Source organism: Ranitomeya imitator, chromosome 2 (genome assembly GCF_032444005.1).
Source record: "Ranitomeya imitator isolate aRanImi1 chromosome 2, aRanImi1.pri, whole genome shotgun sequence".
In the NCBI taxonomy this organism is placed as follows: Eukaryota; Metazoa; Chordata; class Amphibia; order Anura; family Dendrobatidae; genus Ranitomeya; species Ranitomeya imitator.
In genome coordinates, this window is record NC_091283.1 from 614,646,001 (window position 1) to 614,672,507 (window position 26,507).

Consider the following 26,507-nt stretch of genomic DNA (forward strand, 5'->3'; position numbering starts at 1 on the left):
GAATATTTGAGCCGATGGATCCATGATATGTCTATTTTGCAAGCCTGCGAGAAAAATCGCCGTACGGATGCCATACGGATGACACACGGATAAATTTGTGCGTAAAAATCGCATCCTCGCATTGAATACGGAATAGTTTTTTGGGACAATTACTGCGTATTACGGCCGTAAAAAACAGACTGTATTTACTGACATCTAGTGTAGGCTTCTTCGGCCCCCCGAAGAAGCCTACGCGAAACGTGCGTAGGTGCTGGCAATCTTCATGTCCACTCCACGACTGACATGGGTAAGGTCCAGTCCTAGACATTCTTTGATACAGTTAGCTTATAGAGGTTCCTAGAGGGATTTTACAAGTGTGCTTTCACTTTTGGTATACTCATCTTGCGCTCTGAACCTTGGACCTTAAGTCGTATTACATTTTGGGGTGGTACATGATTCTGTTACCTGTACCCTTCACATGAGTAACCCTACATGTACTGTAGATTTTTATTAGGTGTTTATGTGATTGTATATCTTATGTTACTATTTAATAAATATTTGTAATTTTATTGATCTAATTGGCAGCGTTTTGACTCCTTTTTTTCTAATTGTTTATATTATCAATGGGAGTTTCTTCTGTCCAGTATAGGACGTATATGTGGCTCTGATCTAATTAATAACAACATGTGCACATAGCCTGAAAGTATTTACAAGATATGTTCTCCTACCTGCAACCGTGAAAAATTGAAGCTCAACCACAAAGACTGAACCTTTGGATTGTAGAGAAGATGTAAATGTCAAGTGTAATTCCTGCTACTTTTTGTCCTTATGTTATACCTATTCCATGAGCAAGCAACAGTTTGATTATGTATCATGGAGTGACTCTTATGAGGTTACTGGGTCCTGGTTTGCTACATCATCCACTATGCACAGTCTTGAAGTGAGATCAACAAAAAGGACATTGCCACACACCCAGCGACCCCTTCACTGGTGTTAAGTGCCGACTATACTTTGTATATATAAATATATGTATGTTTAAGTTACTGCATCTTACCTGGAACAAAACTGCCTTGGACAACCTCTTTATAAGCCCACCAGCCTTCATGGATTTTTGGTGAATTCTGTTGTGCTGCAAAAAAAACACAAATATTTTACTTAACAGAAAAACTCTGTTTTACAAAGTATAATGCATCCGAAAAAAATAATTAAAAAGAGCATTTTCATGTATGACATTTTTTTATTGTGATTTAGTCCATTTATGGATCGTGAAACATAGTCATTGCAAGATTGCTAATTATATATATATATAAAACTCAAAATATGTAGTAGCCTGCTCTATACAAATCCACAGTTCTTGCCCGATTTGGGTGAAATTTGGCAAGCCCCCTCTCCACCCACAGGAGCAGAATACTGCACATGTTAAATCTCGCTAGCATCCCCCCGTCATGAGATTGTGGCCCCTGAAGTTAGGCCTTATACAGGTCCTTCTCAAAAAATTAGCATATAGTGTTAAATTTCATTATTTACCATAATGTAATGATTACAATTAAACTTTCATATATTATAGATTCATTATCCACCAACTGAAATTTGTCAGGTCTTTTATTGTTTTATTCCTGATGATTTTGGCATACAACGCCTGATAACCCAAAAACCTGTCTCAATAAATTAGCATATTTCACCCATCCAATCAAATAAAAGTGTTTTTTAATAACAAACAAAAAAACCAACAAATAATAATGTTCAGTTATGCACTCAATACTTGGTCGGGAATCCTTTGGCAGAAATGACTGCTTCAATGCGGCGTGGCATGGAGGCAATCAGCCTGTGACACTGCTGAGATGTTATGGAGGCCCAGGATGCTTCAATAGCGGCCTTAAGCTCATCCAGAGTGTTGGGTCTTGCGTCTCTCAACTTTCTCTTCACAATATCCCACAGATTCTCTATGGGGTTCAGGTCAGGAGAGTTGGCAGGCCTTTTTTGAGAAGGACCTGTATATAAGGGTGCAAGGATGTGTGCAGCAAAGGTTCAGCATATAAGCAGGAAAATCACACAGAAAAAAAGCACCAAAAGAACCAAAATACTAAAAGTACAAAACTTTATTGATGTAACAATAAATACAAAAATATAACATCAGAGAAAATAACAGGGAAATGACAACGACACGCCAGAACAGGAGTAGAGCCATGATAAAGGAACAGGCAAAAAGAACCACAGGCAAAATGAATGGATGAAAGTATGTTGGTCAGAGTAAATGTAAATAGAGCGTGTAGCCAAATTAAGGGTACACCTTAATCACAAGCAGAATGCATAGAGGCAAAGCAGCCATAATCAAGAATCATGTGGAGCAAAGACCGTAAGGCAAAAGTGTATAAAAGCCTGGGAGTTTTACCTGAGGAGACCATTTTTGATAAAAAAATAGTTACAAAAAATTGTTGTAATAGTTTATACTACATAATATGTATTGAATATGTAAAATCAATAAAAATGTTGAAATTAAAAAAAAGTTGTTGCTCACATCAATGTTACGACAAATTAGTAAAATGCCAAAATAATAAAAATTTAAAGTGGAATTTTTTTTACTGTAGCGCTCTGAAAATGTCAATTTCAGGGTGACACTGAAAATTTTTCTTTAGCTACCATAACCAACAATTTAACTTATTTTCCGCCAGCGAATCAGCGGGTATTCTACTAGTTGTATTATAAAGAACAATTAAAGGACTGTTCCCAATATAGTATGTTATCCCAATACACAGATTAGGGAATGACTTACTGATTATTGAGAATCCAACCTCTGGGAACCCCAGCAATTCGAGAATAGGGCTCTGAATCTTGGGAACTAGGCTCTGCAGAGCCTCATTTTAAGGGGAACCTGTCAATAATGCTGCTCGAACTATGGGCAGCATGAATCGGAGCTTGGCTGCACAATTTCAGCCAGGTAATTTGGTGATGAGCGAGCGTGCTCGTATATAGCGTTATCCAAGCATGCTCGGTTATTATCTGAATATCGTGGGGGCTTGAGTAATATGTTTGAGAATCAGCGGCTGCATGATTCGCGCTGTTAGACAGCCACAACACATACGGGGATTGCTTGTTAGGCAATCCCCGCATTTGTTGCAGCTGTCTAACAGCGCGAATCATGCAGCCACAGCGACTCAAATATATTACTCAAGCCCCCGCGATATTCGATAACACCCAAGCATGCTCTGATAAATCTATTTTCTAGCACACTCGCTCATCACTACCAGGTATATATTTCTCTCAAAACTATGGCATTTCAGAAAAAAACGTAAAAGAAAAACATGAGTAGTCTATTGGCGCAGCTTGCTGACTTTTCCTTACCCTGCTCAAGGTGATTGACAGGTCCCTCAATATGTACACACATGGCAGAGACCTGTCAACCATCAGTAGTGAGGAGAAGAGAAGTGACTGGGGACACACCAGTACAAGTCACATATCTCCTGACGGCTGTTGAAACTATTGCTTCTCTCAAACACTGCAGTGCTTCAGAGAGGGACATACCTGGCTGTAGTTGGGGCAGCCTAAATCTAGTGACAGATTCCCTTTAAATGAAGCAGATTTTCATTTCAATTCTCCTGCCACTCCATCTTTGTTTATAGTCCTGCCGGAAATAGCCAAACTCTGTCCTGACATACCCCAAACATATACATGCATGGTTCGACTGAGTGCTCTTGTTTTTTTTTTAAATGGAAGGGGAGAAAGCCATTGTTAGACGTTTGCCTCTAATGAGAACACAAGGACGGGCATTTAAATTTAAGGTGTGAGAAAACATCTCTTACCAGACATCATCTTTTACCGAACAATTTGTAGGACTCCTTACACATTAGATAGCTAGTTGATGTTGCCAAATTCCATATTGTAAAGGATATGACAGGTATTAAAAAACCTAGTGCAAAAAATGCAGACAAAGCAGATTCTGCTCTTTAGCCTTTCTCTCTCAGAACTACAATAGTTTCCATATTGGATGTTGATTCTTTTGTACTTTCCTCTCAACTTTTTATCAGAGGTTTTGTATACTTGTCATTAGTGGACAGTGAATATGTATTATATGAATATGTTATATACTTTGCTGCTCTTCAGTGAATGACTACGCAGAACTTAATATCTTAACACACATCAAAAGAACGGTCACTTTGCAATCCTAATAATTTATTTCACATTTCTCTAATCCCAAATACTTTTTAATTACTTCTCAACCTCTTTTTTGATCAGTTATGAATCACTAATTAATAAAATAAAATAAATGGCTTTAGAGGCTGCACCATGTCAGGGACACCTGCAAGTGGAAGAAAAAAATTAAAAAAATGGGGGTTAATGTGCTTTTATTTCAAGTTGAAATCAAAGCAATGCTAAATAAGAAATGATTAAGACTATCAAAGGAAAAGTCTATTTTAACACGTAAAATTCATCAGTTGGGATATTTAGGAATTATGATAAATTCATATATTTTATTAAAGTACTTAAAGGGAATCTGTCAAAAGCATCAACCATCCAAAGCTATCTATACGGACATGTAAGTCATAGAATGTTGATAATACCCAGCCACCCACCCAAAGGACACCAAAGAATAAATGGGCACATTTCTACCCTGCTTGCCGTGGAAATGTTGCCATTTAGGCTTGTGGATACTGAGGATTTTCGAAACTCATGGCGGTACTCAGTTCCCAACCGCCACTATGTTTCCTGGCGTGGCATCAATGCCTTAAACCAGCACGTGTCCCATAACATCACCTGTGCCCTGTCCAATGCAGAGAAGGTCCACTTAAAGACCAACAGAAGGACAAGTGCTTGTGGCAGGGACTCTACATTACCTTGTTGGCACACTGGTTGAACCTTGTGGAGGCCGGTACCGAGTCGGACCCTGCGACAGCACACGTGCTACCGATGCCAAGGATTGTAGGCCCTAGTTCCATCAGAGTTTCCTCCACCTTCTACACCAATTACTGCACCCCCTCCTCCTCATCATCATCCTCCATCTCTGAATTGTCATCTCAAAGCACGATGTCCATATCAGTCGCAAGCTGGAAGCACTGCAGCTCTGCATCAGTGACGTGGCAACAGGCTCTGCTGAAATTAATTGGTTTACTTGGCAAACAGCACACCTACAACCGGCATATTCATGTGTGATAATCGCCATAACCTGGTGGTGGTTCTGAAGCTTGGCAAGCTCGCACACGACACATATTGTAACAAGGTGGCATGGGGTGGTAGTCGAGGGCGCGTCTATTAAGCAACAGTCAGTGAACACCCCAGCACCTTGCACATGGAGACATGGGTGCAGTGGAATACTCACTACTGCTGCTGGGATTCCCTCAGTCTCTGTCACTCCAGCCTCTGGCTTCCAGGTTCAATGAAACACCACAAAGTCACAGTTCTTTTCCAACAGTTGAACTTTACTAAACGGCAAGGCATCCATCACATCAGCGGCACAGTTCACACAGGGCAACGTTTCCTGTACTTTCCCTGCCCTCCGGGCAGGCTCTTGTTAGAATCTGTTTAGTTTGTGACTATCCGCCATTTTCTTGTGGTGTTCTGTCTGCTGGTCTTTTCCCTCTGGTGCTGGGTTTGTCTTGTGTCAGGATATTGTATCACTCTTTATTAACCAGCACCTGCCTCCCAGTCCTTGCTGGACAACAGTTTTAATCAGCTTTAGTTCTGGCTTGGTGCTTTGCTTTGTTTTCTGTGTGTATAATTTGTGCAGTACTGGGACATCTGGTTCTGCTAGTCTTAGTTGCTGTTTTCAGTTGGTATCTGCAGCCTTCTATGTGTTTTCTATTAGAAGGTGACCTGTTTTTATACCCAGTTCTTAGATCTTTTAGGGAACCCCTTCCCCTATCTATAGGTCTTTGCTTGAGATTAACCTAGGATCGTTGGTGTGTCGATTTGCAGGGAATGGGTCGCCCACTCCATCATAGGGTATCAGCCTAGTCATAGTGCAAGGTCAGTTTTCCCCCTTCTACGAATAGTCCTGTGTTGCAGTTCCGTAACAGCTCTAGTATCTCTGTCATTTCTCTCTCCTTACTCTCGGCGTTCACAGCCGTACCTCTAGCCAGACTCTGTCCTGTCTGCGCTTTCCTTTCCTCTGCCATCAGTGCAGAATCTCTGGACAGTTTGTGTCCCATCTGTACCTTTAGCATCACCAGCTCCCTACCAGCCCCTTGTCCTTCCTGGGGATGATCCTGTTGAGCTGATGCCCGACTCCACAATTCTCCAGCCCTAGGGTCTCTTACTGCCATCCACAGCTTTACCCCCACGGCCTGTGACTGTCTCACTATATGCATCCTGCATTTGCCCGGGCATCTGATTCTAAACAGGAAGTGCCTTTCCTATATCTCCCTGCTCTGTGCTGCTCTGTGCCCCTCCCATCTACTTAACTCCTTGCTGCCTGTGCTTAAACAAATACCATTATCTATCCTAGTCTCTATCTCCAATGTGCCCCCATGTGTTCCGTTTCCCACTATTACTCTATGCTAACTTCTATCCCTAATCCTAAACATATACACAATACATGGCATCACATTATATAAACATTAATAACAATGAGGTGCCGCATGTAATTGTGCAAACAGCGTTCAGGAGAGAGAAGATACATGAAGGTCCCCACCACCTCCATACAGCATCATGCCTGGCCTACGTTCTCAACTTAGTAGTTCAGTGGTTTCTGAAAACCTACTCAGATTTGCCTGACCTTCTTGTGAAGGTACACCTCGTATGCTCCCACTTCCACAAGTCAACTATAGCTGCCGCCGGTATGGCAGTGCTGCTGCAGCACTTAAAAGTGACTGATGTGAGATGTGACCACGTGCTTGAACTCCACATTACACATGTTGCCAAGGCTTTGTAAGCAGCAGAGAGCAATAGTTGAATATCAGCTACAACATGCCCATTGATATTCCAGACAGCCACCACACAACAACTGACGAGTGGGCATGAGTCAGACATCTGTGAGGTTCTGCAAAACTTTGAAGAATCAATCAAGATCGTCAGTGGTGATGATGCCATAATCGGTATAACCATCCCGTTACTGTATCTATTCAAATGCTCGCTGCATGTGGACCAGGTGGAGAATGAGGAGGAAAGAACACAGGGTGATACTACCCATCTCAGCCTCATCTCATATTCTCAGGGTGCATTGGGTGATAATGAGGAGGCTGAGGAGAAACAGGAAATGGTTGCCTGCACTATAGAGGCTACTACCCTCACCATCTTCACAGGTTTCGGAGTCCCTACTTCAAAATTAAACAGAATGTGTCTGACCATGTCACACACTACATGCCCAGATAAGACTGTAAAATGTTAAAATTACATAAACCGGTAGCTACCGGTGGGTTTAGTTTTATTTCCCCCTCTGCTATGTTATGTATTTTGGTTATAGGCTACGCGGAATACAGTGAGAGATGGCCTGGCTATTGAAGGGTGGAGGAGGCAGGATTTTTTTTCTCTTTTTTAATTTTGCCTTATATACAAGTCATTATAGAGGAACAAATGTTTCCTAATATTTTTTCATGTAAAATCCTTTTTATCTTTGATTTTGTATGCTTTATTGTCAGTCCGTAAAAGTTGTGTAATACTCTGACAACATTGCTCCCAGTAGCGAACTGGGGGTCAAAGATGTGTCCATGCATCTTCCCCATGCTTTTCCCATTCCAATTGAATGCTGTTTACATTCTATTCAGTAATTTTCCTGCCTCTGCAGCCCCCTAGTTAGGGTCCTCTGGAAACATGCTCGAGTTTCCCATTGACTTTCATTATTCCTAGTACTCGAGTTGACCCTGTCTGAGCGTCCGATCATCTAGGTTTGAGTACCGAGCCCTCGAGCATTACAGTGCTCGATCAACATTAGTCATAATTTAAGATCTACAATTGAGTCTGTGTATGTGGAAATTGACAAAAATAGTGAAAAGTGAAAGTCATATGTTTCTAAGATATGTCATCTAAGAGAGATGTGAATTCTTGTTTCTGGACCAGTGAGCTACTCCATTGCAAATCTGCTCTATGAATTTTAAGATCTGCTCCTTGTTCCAATTTAGTCACTAATTCACCTTTCCGTTCAATTGGATACTTCTGAATGAGTTATTCACATGTTACTAGGTTCTAATGCATGATCAACAATCATCTACTCGGATCCCTGATGCGGCCTTTCCAATCTTTCTTCTTCTTCCAGCTTCAGGTACCCCATTACCAGTGAGCCTGCAATTTCTCCTCAAAAATATGTTGTCCTCAATATTATTTTTCAATTCTGCTGTGGTTAGGTATTTATTCCTTTTTTTACCAAGACCATTTGTCGCCCTGGCTCTTGAAGGATTTCAAGTTACAATACAGCAAAAGGAAAATGATTTGACACACTCTAAACAGAATCCAGTATTTATTTCAGTATCCAGGAAGAATGTTGCAGTATATAAAGTCACACCGTCCACCTACGCTTAAACATTTCACACCTCTTGGAACTTATTTATGAAGTGGTGTGAATGGGCCAACTAATTAAAACCATAGTGAGTAGCTAAGCATATGTTCAGGCCTTAACGTGACATACAAGCTAATAATTAACCAGACACACAGTAACATCAAGATAAACTCTATAAGAGATAAGACTGAGAAGGACCATTGGCAGCGCTTTATTTTTATTAAACCCCTAGTGATCGGGTAAATTATCATCTCTTTCGCCTTTTCCATCCCCTGACGAAGCTGCATGCAAAGCACAGATTGGGGTACTGGGCAGTGTGGTCCTTTGTATCATAATGGCACATAATAAAGTTGTAATATTAACCCCTTTCCGACGTTGGGCGTAATAATACGCCCATGGTGGAATCCCTCCCTTTGATGTGGGCTACGGCGCTGACCCCACATCCTTCCCGGCACATGTCAGCTGTTTTGAACAGCTGATATAATGCTTCTTACAGCCGCGGGTGGAATCGCGATCCACCCACGGCTGTTAAATCAATCAATCAATCTCTGACAGTGGCATTTAACTCACACTTACCCGGAGCGCGTCAGAAATCCCGCCCATTGGTGACCCCATCACGTGATGGCGGGTAACCGATGGGTAGGCATGACATCTGAAGCAGGCCTCTATGGTTGTCATTTCTGGATTGCTATGAGCGCTGCCGAGTGGTCGGCGCTCATAGCAAGTGAGCATTTCTGCTACACACAGGCAATCTGATCATCACCTGTGTGTAGCAAAGGCGATCCTCGCGGGCAGTGTGTTCTCTCCTTCTGTACCTGTTAGTGGCTTGTTTTTGCTCATGTTTATTGTATTTGTCCATACTTGCCCCCTTTTTACATGTAAAGCGACATGGAATAAATGGCGCTATAAAGAATGTATAATAATAATCAGACAACTGCAGCTTCTAGTCTCCCATGGAGACCATTGAAGCATACAAAAAGTAAAAAAAAATGTTTTTAAAAATATAAAAAAAATTAATAAAAGTTCAAATCACCCCTCCTTTCACCCCATTCAAAATAAAACAATTAAAAAAATAAAATCTACACGTTTGGTATCGCCGCGTTCAGAATGGACCGATCAATATAAAAAAAAATTCACCCAATTTCTAAACGGCGTAACAAGAAAAAAATGCAAAACTCCAAAATTATGTTTTTTTGGTCATCGCTACATTATAATAAAATGCAATAACGGGCAATCTAAAGATTATATCTAGACCAATATGGTATCAATATGGCAGTAAACCTGCACCCCGTACCCTGAATATCGCCCCTATGTAGCTGAGCTGATCAAGTTGTGCCAGCTTCTAGCCTCCCATGGAGGCTATTGAAGCATGGCAAAAGTAAAAAAAAAATGTTTTTAAAACTATGAAGAAAATAAAAAATATATAAAAATTCAAATCACCCCCCTTTCACCCCATTCAAAATAAAACAATAAAAATGAAATCACACCTACACATATTAGGTATCACCGAGTTCAGAATCGCCCGATCCAAAATTACACCCCCACATGGCCATATTGATGGAAAAATAAAAAAAAATATGGCTCTGGGAAGGAGGGGAGCGAAAAACGAAAACACAAAACCGAAAAAAGCTCCCAGGGGGTTAAAGGGTTAAACCAAAGTGTGGATTTTTTTTCACCGCTTAAATAAAAAAGAACCTAGATGTGTTTGGTGGCTATAAACTTGTAATGACCTGGAGAATCACAATGGCAGGTCAGTTTTAGCATTTAGTAAATATGGTAAAAAAACAAAATAAAACAACTGTGGAATTTAACTTTTTTTTGCAATTTTCACCGCACTTGGAATTTTTTCCCCGTTTTCTAGTACATGAAACCAATGGTGACGTTCAAAAGTACAACTCGGCCAGCAAAAAAAAAGAAAAAAGCCCTCACATGGCCATTTTGACCGAAAAATAAAAAGGTTATGGAGTTGGGAAGAAGGGGAGCAAAAAACAAAAACGCAAAAACAAAAATATCTCATAAAAGGGTTAATCATAACACCATTAATTTTACCAGAAAATGTAATGAAAAACAGGAAAGCCGGGTGAAATGGTGAAAAAAATGCAGCTCCACCATTGTTTTTTTTCCTAAGGTTCATTTTACAGTGTTCAATCTGCTATAAAAATTACCCATCAACATGTTTCTCCAGGTCAGTATGATAACAGCAATATTAGACTTATTTATTGTAGTTCTTTGTGAGAACCTTTCCATGACTTGGCAATTTTCCTTTTTTGTACCTTCATATTTTCTCCCCCTTTTCCAGGAGCCATACCTTTCTTGTGTTTCTTTTGAGATAGCCATATGATAACACATTTTTTTGATTCAAATCAATTTTACCTTAAAATGTACTATACAATTCCTAACAAAAAAAGTGCAATGAAAATGAGAAAAAATGCAATTAATTGTAAAGCGCTGCAAAATATGTTGGAGCTATATAAATAAAATTATTATTATAATTCCACTATTGTTTTTTGCATTTTATTTTTATGATGTTTATGATGCAACAAAATTGACCTGACAACATCATTCTCGAGATCAGGACAATTAGAAATAAATAAAAAAAAAAAATCAGAAAATTGTAAAAAATAAATAAAAATAAATAAAAAATAAATAAATAAATTATTATTGTTTGTGGCCATTTTCTGATACCTGAAATGTTATCACTTTTCTGCCAATAGAGCTGTGTGAAGGCTTGTTTTGTACACAGCGAGCTTACGTTTTATGGTGCATATAAAGCATTGATAATTTTTTACTGGATTTTTGAGAGAGATGCAGCGACCAGAGGGCACACAAAACAGTGAGCCCACAGACTGCATGCTTTAAATGTCCCTGTCAAAGATTGAGAGCAGTGTATAAGGAGTTAACAGAGTGTAACACAGCCAACATCTGCTATGTGGATGTAGCAATATGATCTATGTTGAGAAAGGGTTAAAAACTATATGTTAGGGCTAGCAGAACGCACCAAATAATAAAGAGGTAGATATGAGGTGCATTCGCAGCCCGGGGTCCACCGTGCAGAGATGGTACCTGCTGCTGAGTAATGGCGGATGGACACTTGCTCACACGTGGCTTAGGCTACTTTCACACTTGCGTTGGTACGGGGCCGACGCATAGCGACGGCCCAACGTAACGACACATGTTGTGAAAGAAATGCACAACAGGGCAGCGGATGCAGTTTTTCAACGCATCCGCTGCCCCATTGTAATGTCTGGGGAGGAGGCGCATGTAACTTTTTTTGTGCCATGGGTCCGCCAAAACACGACGCATCCGTCGCACGACGGATGCGACGTGTTGCCATATGTCACAATGCATCGCTAATGCAAGTCTATGGAGAAAAAACGCATCCTGCCGGCAACTTTGCAGGATGCGTTTTTTTACCCAAAACAACGCATTGCGACGTCCGTCACACAACACTAGTGTGAAAGTAGCCTTAGACTTCACCCATTGTGAATGGAGGCGAACTCTGTTGCTTCACAGAGTCGCCAAATATGCTGCGCCCTGTTAGCAGTCACAGGGTGCAGCTGCAAGACACTAGTGGGATCCCTATGAATCACCCCCACTAAACTGGTGATTGGACTCGTTCTGACCCTCGGTGGCTTTTGAGCCCGCGCCTTAGGACGCCCCGAGTCAGATGCAGAGTCCAAGCAGGAATTCCCACCCTACACTAACAGGCTGTTAGGAAAGCGCACTGTTTGCGCACAGTGCTGTACAGATGGGCACTGCAAAAAGGCACTGTAACGTGTGCTACGTGTGCAGGTAGCACTGTCGGGCACTAGATAGCTTCCACCATTCGCGAGTAGTCAGCAACACAAAGGAATGGAAATGATTAAGGAGCTTTCTTCCATCGACAGTCATTCATCTACACACACACGTTATCAAGTTTATACTAGCGTATGGCCGTGCGGCCATGCAAACCTTTTATATCGGAAGCTCTGACCTGAGCATGTGACCCCCGACCTCCAATGAGAGGTCATCCCTTGGGCATGCTCAATAGAGAAAAAGCAGGACTTAGTCCCAGGAGCGTCTGCTAGCCACTGACCAGTGCTGGTTACAATGGCTGGACCTGGAAAGGCAGCAGTAACTGAGCACACAGTATATGCCTGAGTAAGATACTGGGACCGACATCTCTGCTGAGCAGGCTCCACTGTGGCTGCAAAAGAATGGGAGACCGCAGTGGACATGGTTTGAGATTCCCTCTGTGCAGCGGTGGGAACTTGACATCTAACACTATATAAAGTAAAATGATTTGTGATTTTATGTCAATATTTTCTCGGAATCATAAACTTTTGTATCTTTCCATCAATGTAGCTATATGGGAACTTGATTTTTGGATGTTTAGCTCTAACTTATATTGTTACAATTTTGGGGTAAATGTGAAGTTTTTATTAGTTTTTATTACAATTTTTGGGAAACAAAATAACCAACTAACGTTAATTCAAGGGTTTTGTAGTATTTCTTGATGTAATTTAAAGGAATAGGAAATTAACATGTACAGATGCGACAATACCTAATATATTTATTTTTGCTTTCTTTTTTTTAGATTGGGCAGAGGGTGGCGAATTAAACTAATTTTACTTTATAACTTATTTAAATGCTTTATTTTTATATTTTTAAAAATCTTTTTTCCACTTATTTATTTAGTTATCATAGGGGATTTGAACCTATAATAAATTGTACTTCAGTATTGCAGTATGCAGAAAAAAATGACAATTTCCTAGATTGCCTAATAACAGAACTGGGCCTCGTAGGAATAAAAATATGGTGGTGATGGGGTGCCTTCAATAGGCCTCTGACTGCCATAGTAATTGGAAATAGTTGAGAGGTTTCATAGACTCATTGGAACTATTTAAATGCCACAGTCCGAGACTGGAGACAGCGTTTAAATTGCTAAAGGGTTATAACTCGCTGAGGAAGTGACAGCGAAATGTGCGTCGTAGTAGACCTTGGGACGACGACCAATCCACTTTCTAGGAAACTGTTCATGTAGAAATGCTTGGACCTGACACCCATAAAGTGGTGGTGCACCATCTTGTTGGAAAAACTCAGGAAACATGCCATCTTCAGTGCATAAAGAGGGCAACACATCATCATGATGGTCGTTGTGGGCCAGTTGAATGGCCACTAAGGTCTCACGATCTGACCCCCTTAGACTTTTATCTTTGGGGTCATCTGAAGGCAATTGTCTATGCTGTGAAGATAACGGATTCTGGAAGCTTGTGCTACCATTTCTTCTGCGGTGTTGCTATCAGTGTGTCAAGAGTGGGAGAAAAAGGTTGCATTGACAATCCAACACAATGGGCAGCACTTTGAACACATTTTATAAGTGGTCATAAACTTGTAAGTAACTCATGAAAGAATAAAGTTTTGTTAAAACCAAGCACACCATTGTTTTTCTTGTGAAATTCTCAATAAGTTTGATGTGTCATATGACCCTCTTCCCATTGGAAAAAATAAAGTTGGATCCAAAATGGCTGACTTCAAAATGATCGCCATGGTCACCACCCATCTTGAAAAGTTTTCCCTCTCCCATATACTAATGTGCCACAAACAGGAAGTTGATATCACCAACCATTCCCATTTTATTTAGGTGCATCCATATAAATTGCCCACCCTGTGTATTAAGTAGGCACATCATGCAGAAAATACCATTGATTCAGAACCTCTGTTGATTTTATTTTTGGTTATATGGAAGCTATCCTTGTTCTTTCAGTTTCTGTTGCTTTCTTTCTATGGACTTTGAGCAGTGCAGTGATATATTAATCCATCATACAGAACCACTGTTCCTTATTTTTGAGGACTAAAAATACTATTGCTCTCTAAGACCATTTTAAATTGAGCATGAACATTGCCTTACTAAAATTTTACCAAATTTTATTTAGATCTTTATGGTATTCCGTCTTCTCAATATTGTGTTCATAATATCTGCACTTTGATTTTTCTTGGTTAAATATTCCTTTATTTTGAACATTCTTGCTTACACTTGGATCCAAGAAGTATTGTTTCTCCTCGCGGAGAGTGACATGATAAGCATGTCGAGGTGAGGAGACTTAAAGCCGCACTTGAAAATGTAAAGATTTAATTTAAAAGGAATCTGTCAGTAGAGTCAACCCTATTTTTCTTACTATGTACATTAGTTGTTAAGATCTATTGGTTGCACATAGATCTCCCTGAGAATTTGTCTCCAGGGCTTATTTTAGATAAAAATGACTGACAGTGTGCTCTCCTGATCTTCAAGACTCACACTGGTAATGCCCCCTTTCATTTCTAATAAACTCTGGAGGCAGATTCTCAGGGAGATCTGTGTCCCTCCCATAGATCTTATCAGCTCATTTACATACTAATTAAAACGTGGGTTTCTCTGGAATAGGACATCATATTACAGATATCAATGTATCAGCTAATTCAGCTTCCTATGACCTACATGGCCATATAGAAAGGTTACGATTCATCACTCTGGAAGAAGACATCGGATCACAGATATAAAGGTATCATTTTATTCAACTTTCTATGACTTACATGTCCGTATAGATAGCTTTGGTCGGTTGATTCTTTTGACAGATTCCCTTTAAGTACTTTAATAAAATATATGAATTTATCATAATTCCTAAATATCCCAACTGATGAATTTTACGTGTTAAAATAGACTTTTCCTTTGATAGTCTTAATCATTTCTTATTTAGCATTGCTTTGATTTCAACGTGAAATAAAAGCACATTAACCCCGATTTTTTTATTTTTTTTCTTCCACTTGCAGGTGTCCATGACATGGTGCAGCCTCTAAGCCATTTATTTTATTTTATTAATTAGTGATTCATATCTGATCAAAAAAGAGGTTGAGAAGTAATTAAAAAGTATTTGGAATTAGAGAAATGTGAAATAAATTATTAGGATTGCAAAGCGACCGTTCTTTTGATATGTTTTAAGATTAAGTTCTGCGTAGTCATTCACTGAAGAGCAGCAAAGTATCTAATATATAATTGCCTAGAATACTACTTCCTGCAATTTGTGCCAACTTCCGTGGCTTTGTCTGGAGCTAATGTCCGGAGCTAATGTCCGGAGCTAATGTGCGGAGATAATGTCCGGAGCTAATGTCCGGAGCTAATGTCCGGAGCTAATGTCCGGAGATAAGTGACGTCAACAGTGTCCAGTGTCTGATTGGTTGCCGCCTGCTGCGAGCGACCAATCAGAAACGTGCCGTACTGTGACACACTCCGCCCGCCATTTTGGTGTGATTTTTGAATTTTTACCTCACAGCAAGTTTCTACTGCGTGGAGGCGGGCCCAGTGACGTTGCTCTTCAAGCTCCTGCCGAATTTCGTCAAAAAAATGATAATACCATTTACCAAAACTATATATATTTAGTTGTGAAGTGGTTCAGTGACATTTTCACACCAATTTTGAACTTTTGTTTGGTGTTTTCTCCATATACTGCCTATTATTCACTGACTGTTATACTGAGAGACTGCCGTTTATTAACCTCTTCTTTGCCACATTGGGTATATTGCTCTATTATTTGCCACATAAGGGCATTGTCCATTATTGCCCAGCAATTTCTCTGCAATATAAGCTGCCTATTTATTAATATCTGCATTTCTGCAAAGAACTATTGCCTATTATTAACTGGCTATTTTCCTACTACCTGACACTGCCTCTTATTAACCTGTTGTTTGCCACCACCACGCTTAAAGCTGTTTAGCTTAGCCAACATGAGCTCTAATAGTAAGGATACTAATGACACAGAGCCCAAAGCTGCTGATGGCGCACGTAAGATTAGGTCTGATAGAAAGTATACTAATAATGCAGAGCAAAAAGACACCGATGCCGCACGTAAGCGCAAACAGCGTGCTAACAAGAGTACAGAGGATAGATGCAAGCGCATGGACACTGTTAAGTATACTAATGACACAGAGTCCAAAGCTTATGATGGCGCACGTAAGATCAGGTCTGATATAAAGTATGGTAATGATGCAGAGCGAAAAGCCGCCGATGCCGGACGTAAGCGCAAACAGCGTGTTAACAAGAGTACAGAGGATAGATGCAAGTGCCTGGATACTGTTAAGTATACTAATGACACAGAGCCCAAAGCTGCTGATGGCGCACGTAAGATCAGGTCTGATATAAAGTATGGTAATGATGCAGAGCGAAAAGCCGTCGATGCCGCACGTAAGCGCAAACAGCGTGTTAACAAGACTGATGGGCACACAAGTATGCGCCAGTATGGGTACTAAGAGCCTTTCCACATAATAATGAAATATTTTAAAATGTCATAGAACATACCAATATACATAGTTATTGATACATATTATTTATTATTTACATTATTGTTCTTAAGCAAAGAACCGTTGTTGTGGCATTTGCCACAACACGCAAAGTTGTCGTCTGATGTCTTTCATCCCTCCCCTCATAAGCATGTTCATGGATCCTGTGTAACTGTACCTTAAATAACAAGAATTGTCAAGAGCTGGTGAGTGCAGCCATTTTTTGTTCTTTCTTACTATTATTTATTAATTGTATTATTCTTACATTTGAATAAATAAAGTATATATGGATTCTAGACTCCCGATTCTTTAGAATCGGGCTGCCATCTAGTAATAACATATTCATATAATACATATTCAATGTCCACTAATGACAAGTATACAAAATCTCTGATAAAAAGTTGAGAGGAAAGTACAAAAGAATCAACATCCAATATGGAAACTATTGTAGTTCTGAGAGAGAAAGGCTAAAGAGCAGAATCTGCTTTGTCTGCATTTTTTGCACTAGGTTTCTTAATACCTGTCATATCCTATACAATATGGAATTTGTTGGCAACATCAACTAGCTATCTAATGTGTACGGAGTCCTACACATTGTTCGGCAAAAGATGAGGTCTGGGAAGAGACGTTTCTCACACCTTAAATTTAAATGCCTGTCCTTGTGTTCTTATTAGAGGCAAACGTCTAACAATGGCTTTCTCCCCTTCCATTATAAAAAATAACAAGAGCACTCAGTCGAACCATGCATGTATATGTAGGGGTATGTCAGGACAGATGGGGGCACATTAGAGATAGAGACTGGGATAGATAATGGCATTTGTTTAAGGACAGGCAGCAAGGAGTTAAGTAGATGGGAGGGGTGCAGAGCAGCACAGAGCAGGGAGATATAGGAAAGGCACTTCCTGTTTAGAATCAGACGCACGGGCAAATGCAGGATGCATATAGTGAGACAGTTACTGGCCGTGGGGGTAAAGCTGTGGATGGCAGTAAGAGACCCTAGGGCTGGAGAATAGTGGAGTCAGGCATCAGCTTAACAGGATCATCCCCAGGAAGGACAAGGGGCTGATAGGGAGCTGGTGATGCTAAAGGTACAGATGGGACACAAACTGTCCAGAGATGCTGCACTGATGGCAGAGGAAAGGAAAGCGCAGACAGGACAGAGTCTGGCTAGAGGTACGGCCGTGAACGCCGAGAGTAAGGAGAGAGAAATGACAGAGATACTAGAGCTGTTACGGAACTGCAACACAGGACTATTGTAGAAGGAGGAAAACTGACCCTGCACTATGACTAAGCTGATACCCTACGATACACACAGAAAACAAAGCAAAGCACCAAGCCAGAACTAGAGCTGATTAAAACTGTTGTCCAGCAAGGACTGGGAGGCAGGTGCTGGTTAATAAAGAGTGATACAATCACCTGACACAAGACAAACTCAGCACCAGAGGGAAAAGACCAGCAGACAGAACACCACAAGAAAATGGCGGATAGTCACAAACTAAACAGATTCTAACAAGAGCCTGCCCAGAGGGCAGGGAAAGTTCAGGAAACGTTGCCCTGTGTGAACTGCGCTGCTGATGTGGTGGATGCCTTGCCGTTTAGTAAAGTTCAACTGTTGGAAAAGAACTGTGACTTTGTGGTGTTTCATTGAACCTTGAAGCTAGAGGCTGGAGTGACAGAGACTGAGGGAATCCCAGCAGCAGTAGTGAGTATTTCACTGCACCCATGTCTCCATGTGCAAGGTGCCGGGGTGTTCACTGACTGTTGCTTAATAGACTCACCCTCGACTACCACCCCATGCCACTTTGTTACAATATGTGTAATGTGCAAGCTTGCCAAGCTTCAGAACCACCACCAGGTTATGGCCATTATCACACATGAACATGCCTGGTTGTAGGTGTGCTGTTTGCCAAGTAAACCAATTAATTTCAGCAGAGCCTGTTGCCACGTCACTGATGCAGAGCTGCAGTGCTTCCAGCTTGCGACTGATATGGACGTCGTGCTCTGAGATGACAATTCGGAGATGGAGGATGATGAGGAGGAGGAGCGGGTGCAGTAATTGGTGTAGAAGGTGGAGGAAACTCTGATGGAACTAGGGCCTACAATCCTTGGCATCGGTAGCACGTGTGCTGTCGCAGGGTCCGTCTCGGTACCGGCCTCCACAAGGTTCAACCAGTGTGCCAACAGGGTAATGTAGAGTCACTGCCACAAGCACTTGTCCTTCTGTTGGTCTTTAAGTGGACCTTCTCTACATTGGACAGGGCACAGGTGATGTTATGGGACACATGCTGTTTTAAGGCATTGATGCCACGCCGGGAAACATAGTGGCGGTTGGGAACTGAGTACCGCCATGAGTTGCGAAAATCCTCAGTGTCCACAAGCCTAAATGGCAACATTTCCAGGGCAAGCAGGGTAGAAATGTGCCCATTTATTCTTTGGTGTCCTGTGGGTGGGTTGCTGGGTATTTGCATTTGCCTTCCAAGGCCTGGGGTAGGAAGAGCTGAGAAGTGATCTGGTTAATGATGGTGCTTGCGAATATGCAACGACTGATGCAAGGCAGGAGGCATCCACGCCTGCATCCTGGACAAGGGATTTGCAAGCAAATAGCACAGGGAAAGAGGCAGTGGTGTCACCCGCAGACACTGATTGTGGACCTAGGTATTGGGCACCTAGTCTTGTGCTTGGATAACAAGTGACTAAGCATGCTGGTGGTGGTTAAGCCCTTGCTGATCTTGGTATTACACAGGTTAAAAATTACCGTTCTTTCACCATTTGCCCTTTCCTTAAAATGCCCAAGACTGTGGAACACCTAAACCTTAGCCTGGGAACATGCCGTATGTGGGTGCTCTGGGGAACAGTTGCCTGCTTTCTCCCTCTGGCCAACCCACTGCCTCTTCCAGCCTGTTGCGGTGGTGTGGATCCCTCCCTGTCACAAAGTGACTGTCCTAGCATGATACGACACGACGAGTGGACTGTCACCAAACGGCAAAACACACAAGGGTACACCGGGGTCACTTTAACAACGCAGGGCCTTGTGATGGGGAACAGGGAAATGTACACCTCCTGCACTCTCCTAAGGATGTGCCCTGATCTCTCTGACGTCCTTATACAGATTTTTTCAACCTGTCATCGAGCAGGATACCTAATCCCTCACTTGCTCTGCTCCTATCCCTAAGTAGGGAACTGGCAGATGAGAGCACTGGTCGCACCGCTGCACTAATACAACGCAGGGGAAAGTTACAGACAACAAAGGGACAAAGCAACAATAAACACCACATTCCACTTTTTCTGCTGCAATGCACCGCACAGCAGAGTAAGGCACCAGATATCAGTATTCAGCTGAAGAACAACAGCACTCAGCAAGCTCCTTCTCCAGCCTGGCTAGTCTCCAAAAGGACCTGTATAACAAACAGTCAGCACCCACATCAGCAGACTAGGCAGCAATGTAATTACACCAGCAGCCACCAGGGAAAAACTGTATTAACCCTCCGGAAGCGTGAAAAGAAAAAAGTTTTAATCTGAAAGGCCAGATCTGCCACAGATCCAAACATGGATCGTGACACTCCCCTTCTGCGCTGTTATCCTCTCTCTGTATGGCACTTTCCCAGATTGGGTCACTGACTTCATCATCCACCACTTCGTCTTCAAGTTTCAAACTTTGGTCCTCCTGACATTGCTGACTTAACAACATCACTTGTTGGCAACTGTCACATCATCATCTACGACATTAAATGCCATTCCCCACCGTTGTCTTCTTCTGACCATGGCTGATCAAATATGGCATCAATACACACAATCTCTTCAAGTCCCTCTTGAAACGTGCAGGGTGAGAGGCCAGAATCAAAAAATGTAAATGTAAAGAGCTCTCAGAGTGTCTGAGTGTGGGATCACTTGTTGCCTGTGACTCGCCATTGTGGAAGGAAGGATGATCCAGGTGAAGACTATGTGGTCCAGACTTTTTGCTATTGAGACTGGACCATGTAGAAGACAGAATGGTGCTGGAAAGCATATTGGAAGCATTATCTGCCATCCAACCGACCACCTGTATGCACTGTTCTGGCTTCAAATGTGGTGTCCCGCGCCCCCCCTGCAAAGTGGGAGAGGAAGCTAGGTCTCGTGGATGAGTGTGTTTGTTGTGCAGCGGCAGCAGGCATAGTTCCACCTGGCCCACCGCCTCAATCTCTGTGTGCACCATCATTACTAGAAAAAGGACAGTATGTAGCCCTGAAAAGGACTTTATTTTAATGGTGCAGCAGCGGCATACAAGTACTGCAATAGCAATTAAACACTGCCTATATGCCTGATTTAATCTAAGCTCTCCCTCCTAGATTAACTCTCCCTGAACTGCTTCCACAGGAGAATGTGCCAAGCATCGCATCATCATGTTTTATACAAGAGCCGATGAGGCAATGCGGCTCACCAATCACAGTAATGCCAGTAGCCAGCAAGGCTACGGCGTTACCATGTATGGCATGCAATCCCCACATGTTTATTGTCTAACAATAATGAAACATGCGGGGCAGGGACTTGTGCATAGCGCTCGAGCACACGTGATACTCGATCGAATAACCAGCGTACCAGAGGACCACGATGCTCAGTCGAGTATCGAGCAGCAGCAAGCATGCTTGCTTATCATTATAATGACCTTTGTCCTGGACAATTCTTACTAAGTGCTGCTCAGATATCACTGCAAACCGGCTAAAGGGAACTGCATCCCTTTTTTTATAAGTGCCATCCAGGAAGTCAAAGGGATGTATTATACTTTTTGGACCGATTCATCAACACTGGAGCAGCACAAGTTTGCACTACACTAGTCTTATCAGAGTAAATGGTGCCGAATTCATTAAGAGGCACGTGTCACTAAATTAATTCGGGAGTCAGGACCTTTTGGCACCTCCGTGTGCTGCATCAGAAATGCTACTGCTGTCAACGAGATTAGTATTTTTGGAATAGAAAATGGCAGGAAATTTTATTAATTTGATGAGGGGTGTAGCCACACCCCAACTCCCATTTTGGTGGAGCTGATCCAAAATGGTGTGAAAAAGGCCAAAGGTTCCTAAATTTTTGCTAATCTTCAAAGTTTTAAAGCCACTTTTATGGTGTAAAAGCTTTGATACATCATCCCCATTGTCTCCCCCGTCACCTGGAAAGACTGTCAAATAATTGAAAATTGTAACAAATTAATCATCTTATTCTTAAAATCATTAAAGAGAAAAATTAAAAAAGAACTTGCTACCTACTTGGAGAAATAGTGCCGCACGTGTCCAACAATTGTGTCACTGTTTTTAGAACAAATGAAATAAGCAAGGAATATTCAACTTGATATACATATATTTTTTTCCGACAATGTAAAGCGGCAATTTTTGTATTCATGCAATCTCTAAGAGATAAAAAATAGTATGGTCCTAAAGAAGTGGTTAAGGGAAAGAAGCTTCCTATGTCCTGTAGTTCTCACATCACTTTCTTATAGGCATTCTGATACATGAGCCCCGTATTTCTTTGAGCTGTGGCACAACAAGTAAGCCAAAACATGTACGAAAGACTCCAACAGAACATTACAGAGACAAATGTAGCCCCTTGGATTTAAGAATTATGAGAACATTTCCAGTCCAAGTTAGGGACATTGTGAATAAGTCTTTTAGTACTAAGAAGTGATTTATTTCCTAGGTGTTCTGCTTTCCAATACTGAATAAAGTAGATTACAAAAATATGCCTGAAACAAACCATTGATATTGTACATGTTTGGAGAGTTGAAGGCAAGTCCTTTGAGACAGCCTTCTTTCAGTAGATGAAATATTTCCACCTTGGGAATTAGTTCTCAGAGGCTGATGAAAGGCAATGAGTTTATGCTGAGAGGAACACTTAAATACCCTCTTTAATCTGCAATCATAAACAGCTCACTTAAAGAAAGTCTTCTGTCTTGGTAAGATTATATAAGCCCTTCCAAATCTCCCACTAAGTTTCCAAACTACTCATTTTCTTTGCAATTCAAGTTGTTATTACAAGTTTAGTCCATTTTAATTTGGTTTATTAAATTGGGTCCCACAAGATGAATAAAATGTTCCCATTAATTCACTTTTCCTATTATTAACTGTACATTTTCTAAAATGTTATTTAGAAACACTAAATTACACGGACATCCATAACTTGCAATATTCTAGTACTAAACTGTTTATCAATTGCAAGCAAGACAATTTACAAATTATATTCATTATGAGTTTTGTGTATTCTATGCACTTATTTAGCAAGATTTGCATTATTGCTACATTTGTGCATGAGGATAGAGTCATATAGTGTGTTCAATATAAATGGCTAGAAAAAAAGCTTGTGTTAGCTCTGTTGACTTCATTTGCTGATTGACTTTCAGAAAAAAGTGATATTTCCCATGGTCCTAGAAAAGTAGTCTATTCTCCCACATATTGCCACAGTTTCACCCCTCAGTGTGTCTGGGATGCAGTTTCTGACCGCTCAGCCATCCTATCTGGTACAGGGGAGTGCTAAAGCTGTCAGTACTTTAATTAACAGCTCAGTCGTCCAGTCTGGTTCACAGGCGTGCTGAGCTGTCAGCGTGTTGATTGACACTGGTTGGCGCTGGTTGGCTCCAGGTGTTCATTATTCTAGGTGATTGCCAGGCTACTTAACTGGGCTGTTTCTCCTAGACCTCTGCCAGACGGACATTATACTGTGTGGTTTGTCTCTCTGTACCTTGCGTTCTGTTTGTAGATCTTTCATTGCTTGACTTTGGACCTCGTTCTGACCAGCCATCTGTTTAACCCCTTCTGCTCCAAACCACTATCCTCCTGGTATTCCGACCTCGGAATGTTACCTGACTACGCCTTTGTCTCTTCCTTCTGCTTATGATGTACCTTCCTGGCTTTTGAACTTCGACCTCTTAACCACTCTGCCTCATGGATAGTACGTTAGTAGTGACTAGTATCACACACAGATGCCTCCTTTGACTGCCTGAATCGTGTAGTGTAGGAAGTCAGAGGAGGTCCTCAGTCTGGGGATGTGCTGCTAAGATGCAATCAGTGGCCATGTTGGCGCTATATAAATAAATTATTATTGATGTCTGTGATCTGCTGAACTGACTGATGCTCGGAATCTTAGGTCTCTTAAACGACATTTACTGTTTTAAGGGCTTGACTCCATAAATGCATGTATCAGCTATCCACAGAATTATAAGTCCTCTTGCAATCACAAAAATTGGGGTCTGACATCCTGTGTGAATGGTATGATAGTGCTCATGCATCATTTATCTCTTAGAGTCTCATAGAATTGCAATATCCATCAGTCCCAAAGAAATGCATGTAGAAGTGGTCACACACACGACTGCTCCATCATCACCTGGACCCCCAGTTGTTGGTATCACGGGGATCCCAGCAGTTGGATCTCAAACAAATGATACATTTATTACCTATCCAATGGATACATGATGCATTTAGAAGAAAACCCCATTTAACTTTTACTTTTGTATTTATTTTTCCTCACATTACAAGAACCACAACTTTTTTTTTCTAGTTGGATAAGGAATTGGTATTTGCAAGACAAGTTCTATTTGTTTAAAGCGTCATTTAGTTTACTGTATTAAATTTTAAAAAAAAACCTTGTGATGAAATTGAAAAAAAAAAACCTTTTGTTTTGTTTATTTTGTTTTTGCTTCGTGAAATTGCAATATCTCTTTTCTGCGTTTTAGTATAGTTAAAGATACACCAATATTTTTGTCAATTTTTTTCCCCCAATTTTTAACTGCTAGATCATTTGTACAATACACTTCAATACTTCTGTATTGCAGTGTATTGTCAATTTACTCTTGCTGGGCCTCATAGGCGTATGAGTATGGCACACACAGGGGCTTCCAGTGGGCACTAACTGCCCTGACAAGTCAGCACCCTGTAGTAATGTCCAGGAGGGATGATCCCAAACAAATGTGCTCCCCTTCCAGCCGCTGTATATAGAGTCGGCACAGCTCCCGAGAGCGCTCCATAGACCTCCTGCATACGATGGATGTCACTAAGTGGTTAAGGTTGTTTTTCATGTTTTATAGATGTATTGTGTTTAAAATCATTAATTTGACATCCAGTTTAAATACAATCATTAAAATATCTTGCTTGTTTTATGAGCAGTATAACTAAATACAAGTCTCTGTTTTCGGTTTAATTCAATTATATTACACATAATAAAACTGACCATCATGCACAGTTTTTAAAGCTTTTAACCTGCTTATGTGAAACATTTCAAACTGTGAAACAATTGGTCAGAATATTGTAATCTTTGCTTAATCTTTTTAAAATTGTTCTCATGTAGCGTGCAGTCATTAAAAATCTCAAGATAGAAAAAAAAACCCATCAGCTGCAAATTATATATGTCCCTATGGCATAGACAATACAGTTCCAAAGAGCCACCTACATAAGCAAATCAAAATTAATCTGCTAGAGATTAGTTGAAAATCACAACAGATGTGCTAGATTGCAAAACTGTTTCCTGTCTTCTTGATCCGTGCTTTTTTATTATTCTTACATGTTCTAAAGAGATACAGAAGCTTATGCGGCGAGCTGAGAAATGAATGCTAATGCTTACAAGCCAACATTTTTGAGAATGTAAACTCAATATACTGTATAAGAACAGTCTTAAAGTGAGTTCACTTTTCAACATCATTTTCTTTAAAGGGTTATTCCCGAAATAACAAGTCATCCCCTATCCATAGGACAGCGCTAACTCACTGATCACTATTTTCCATCCACTGGCATCAAGCATGTGCAATTTGGGTTGATCATGTGCACATCAGCATCATTCAAGAAGGATCTGAAGACTCCTAGAGCTCCATGTTGGGAATCACAGCCATCCCAACTATCGGATTATTATTTGGGAAAAAACTTTAAGCCAAAAATTCTGTGTTGGTTAATGTAAAAAAATATCTTTATAATAGTTGAAGCTCCACTTTTACCACACTTAAGATTAATAGAGAAATTGTATAGTTAAATAATACTCTGTGTTCTTGTAACCATCTCTAGGAAGAGCTTAGGTAATAAAGGCGAAATTGAAAGGTGAAAATGAAATACAATTAACCCCTTAAGACATTATTTTTTCTACATACCCTGTTTCCCCAAAAATAAGACACTGTCTTATATTAATTTTTGCTCCAAAAGTTGCACCATGTCTTATTTTCGGGGTGGGGGAGAGGGAGGGGGGGGGTGTCTTATTTTCTCAAGAAAAAGAATTGACAAATTTTTTTTTAACAAAAAAATTAACATTTATTAACATACCAGCGTATGCTGAAAAGTAGTCATCACAAAACAGTAGAATCAAATAAACTGTGAATTGTATCTAGAATTTCATGTTACTACCGTATAATTACGGTATTTCCAAGTACAACATGTAAAACAACGAACAGTGGTTCATTTACTGATCTCAATATTTAACAACACAAAACAAGATTTATTCAATGACAACCATGTCATCATCTTCTGGAACAGGAGTCAAGCGCAGAGCCCAAGTCTGAGCAAGACGCTGAGAACGACGTCTTTGCTGAGCAGCATTCACTGCGGTCGAGACTGAATGAGGGACCGCAGGAGAAGACAAGGCTTGGGATCCATCCTGTGCACAGGGAGAGTCCCAGTGCCTAACACTGTAAGGTGTCTAAGGGGCTTATCAATGAAATGACAAAGGTCCAACAAAATTCCAAAGACTCATCATAGATATAAGCCTATTTTGCCTTTTGTTACTGAAATTATACCACTCATTCAGGGTCAACAAAAAGAGCCACATAGTGCTTAAAATTACTATAACAAAATGCTAAATACAGCAAAACATT

The 26,507-nt window shown here is 40.8% G+C and overlaps 1 protein-coding gene across 2 annotated transcripts in view; it reads right to left on the reverse strand.

The window, feature by feature from the left end:
- The window catches only part of CA10 (carbonic anhydrase 10), a 471,816-nt gene that overhangs the window by 236,140 nt on the left and 209,169 nt on the right, over nt 1–26,507 (reverse strand). For both annotated transcript variants that reach the window (XM_069752500.1, XM_069752501.1), the window contains one exon: nt 1,034–1,108. In XM_069752500.1, the coding sequence (XP_069608601.1) occupies nt 1,034–1,108 (75 nt within the window). The remainder of the gene's footprint in view (nt 1–1,033; nt 1,109–26,507) is intronic.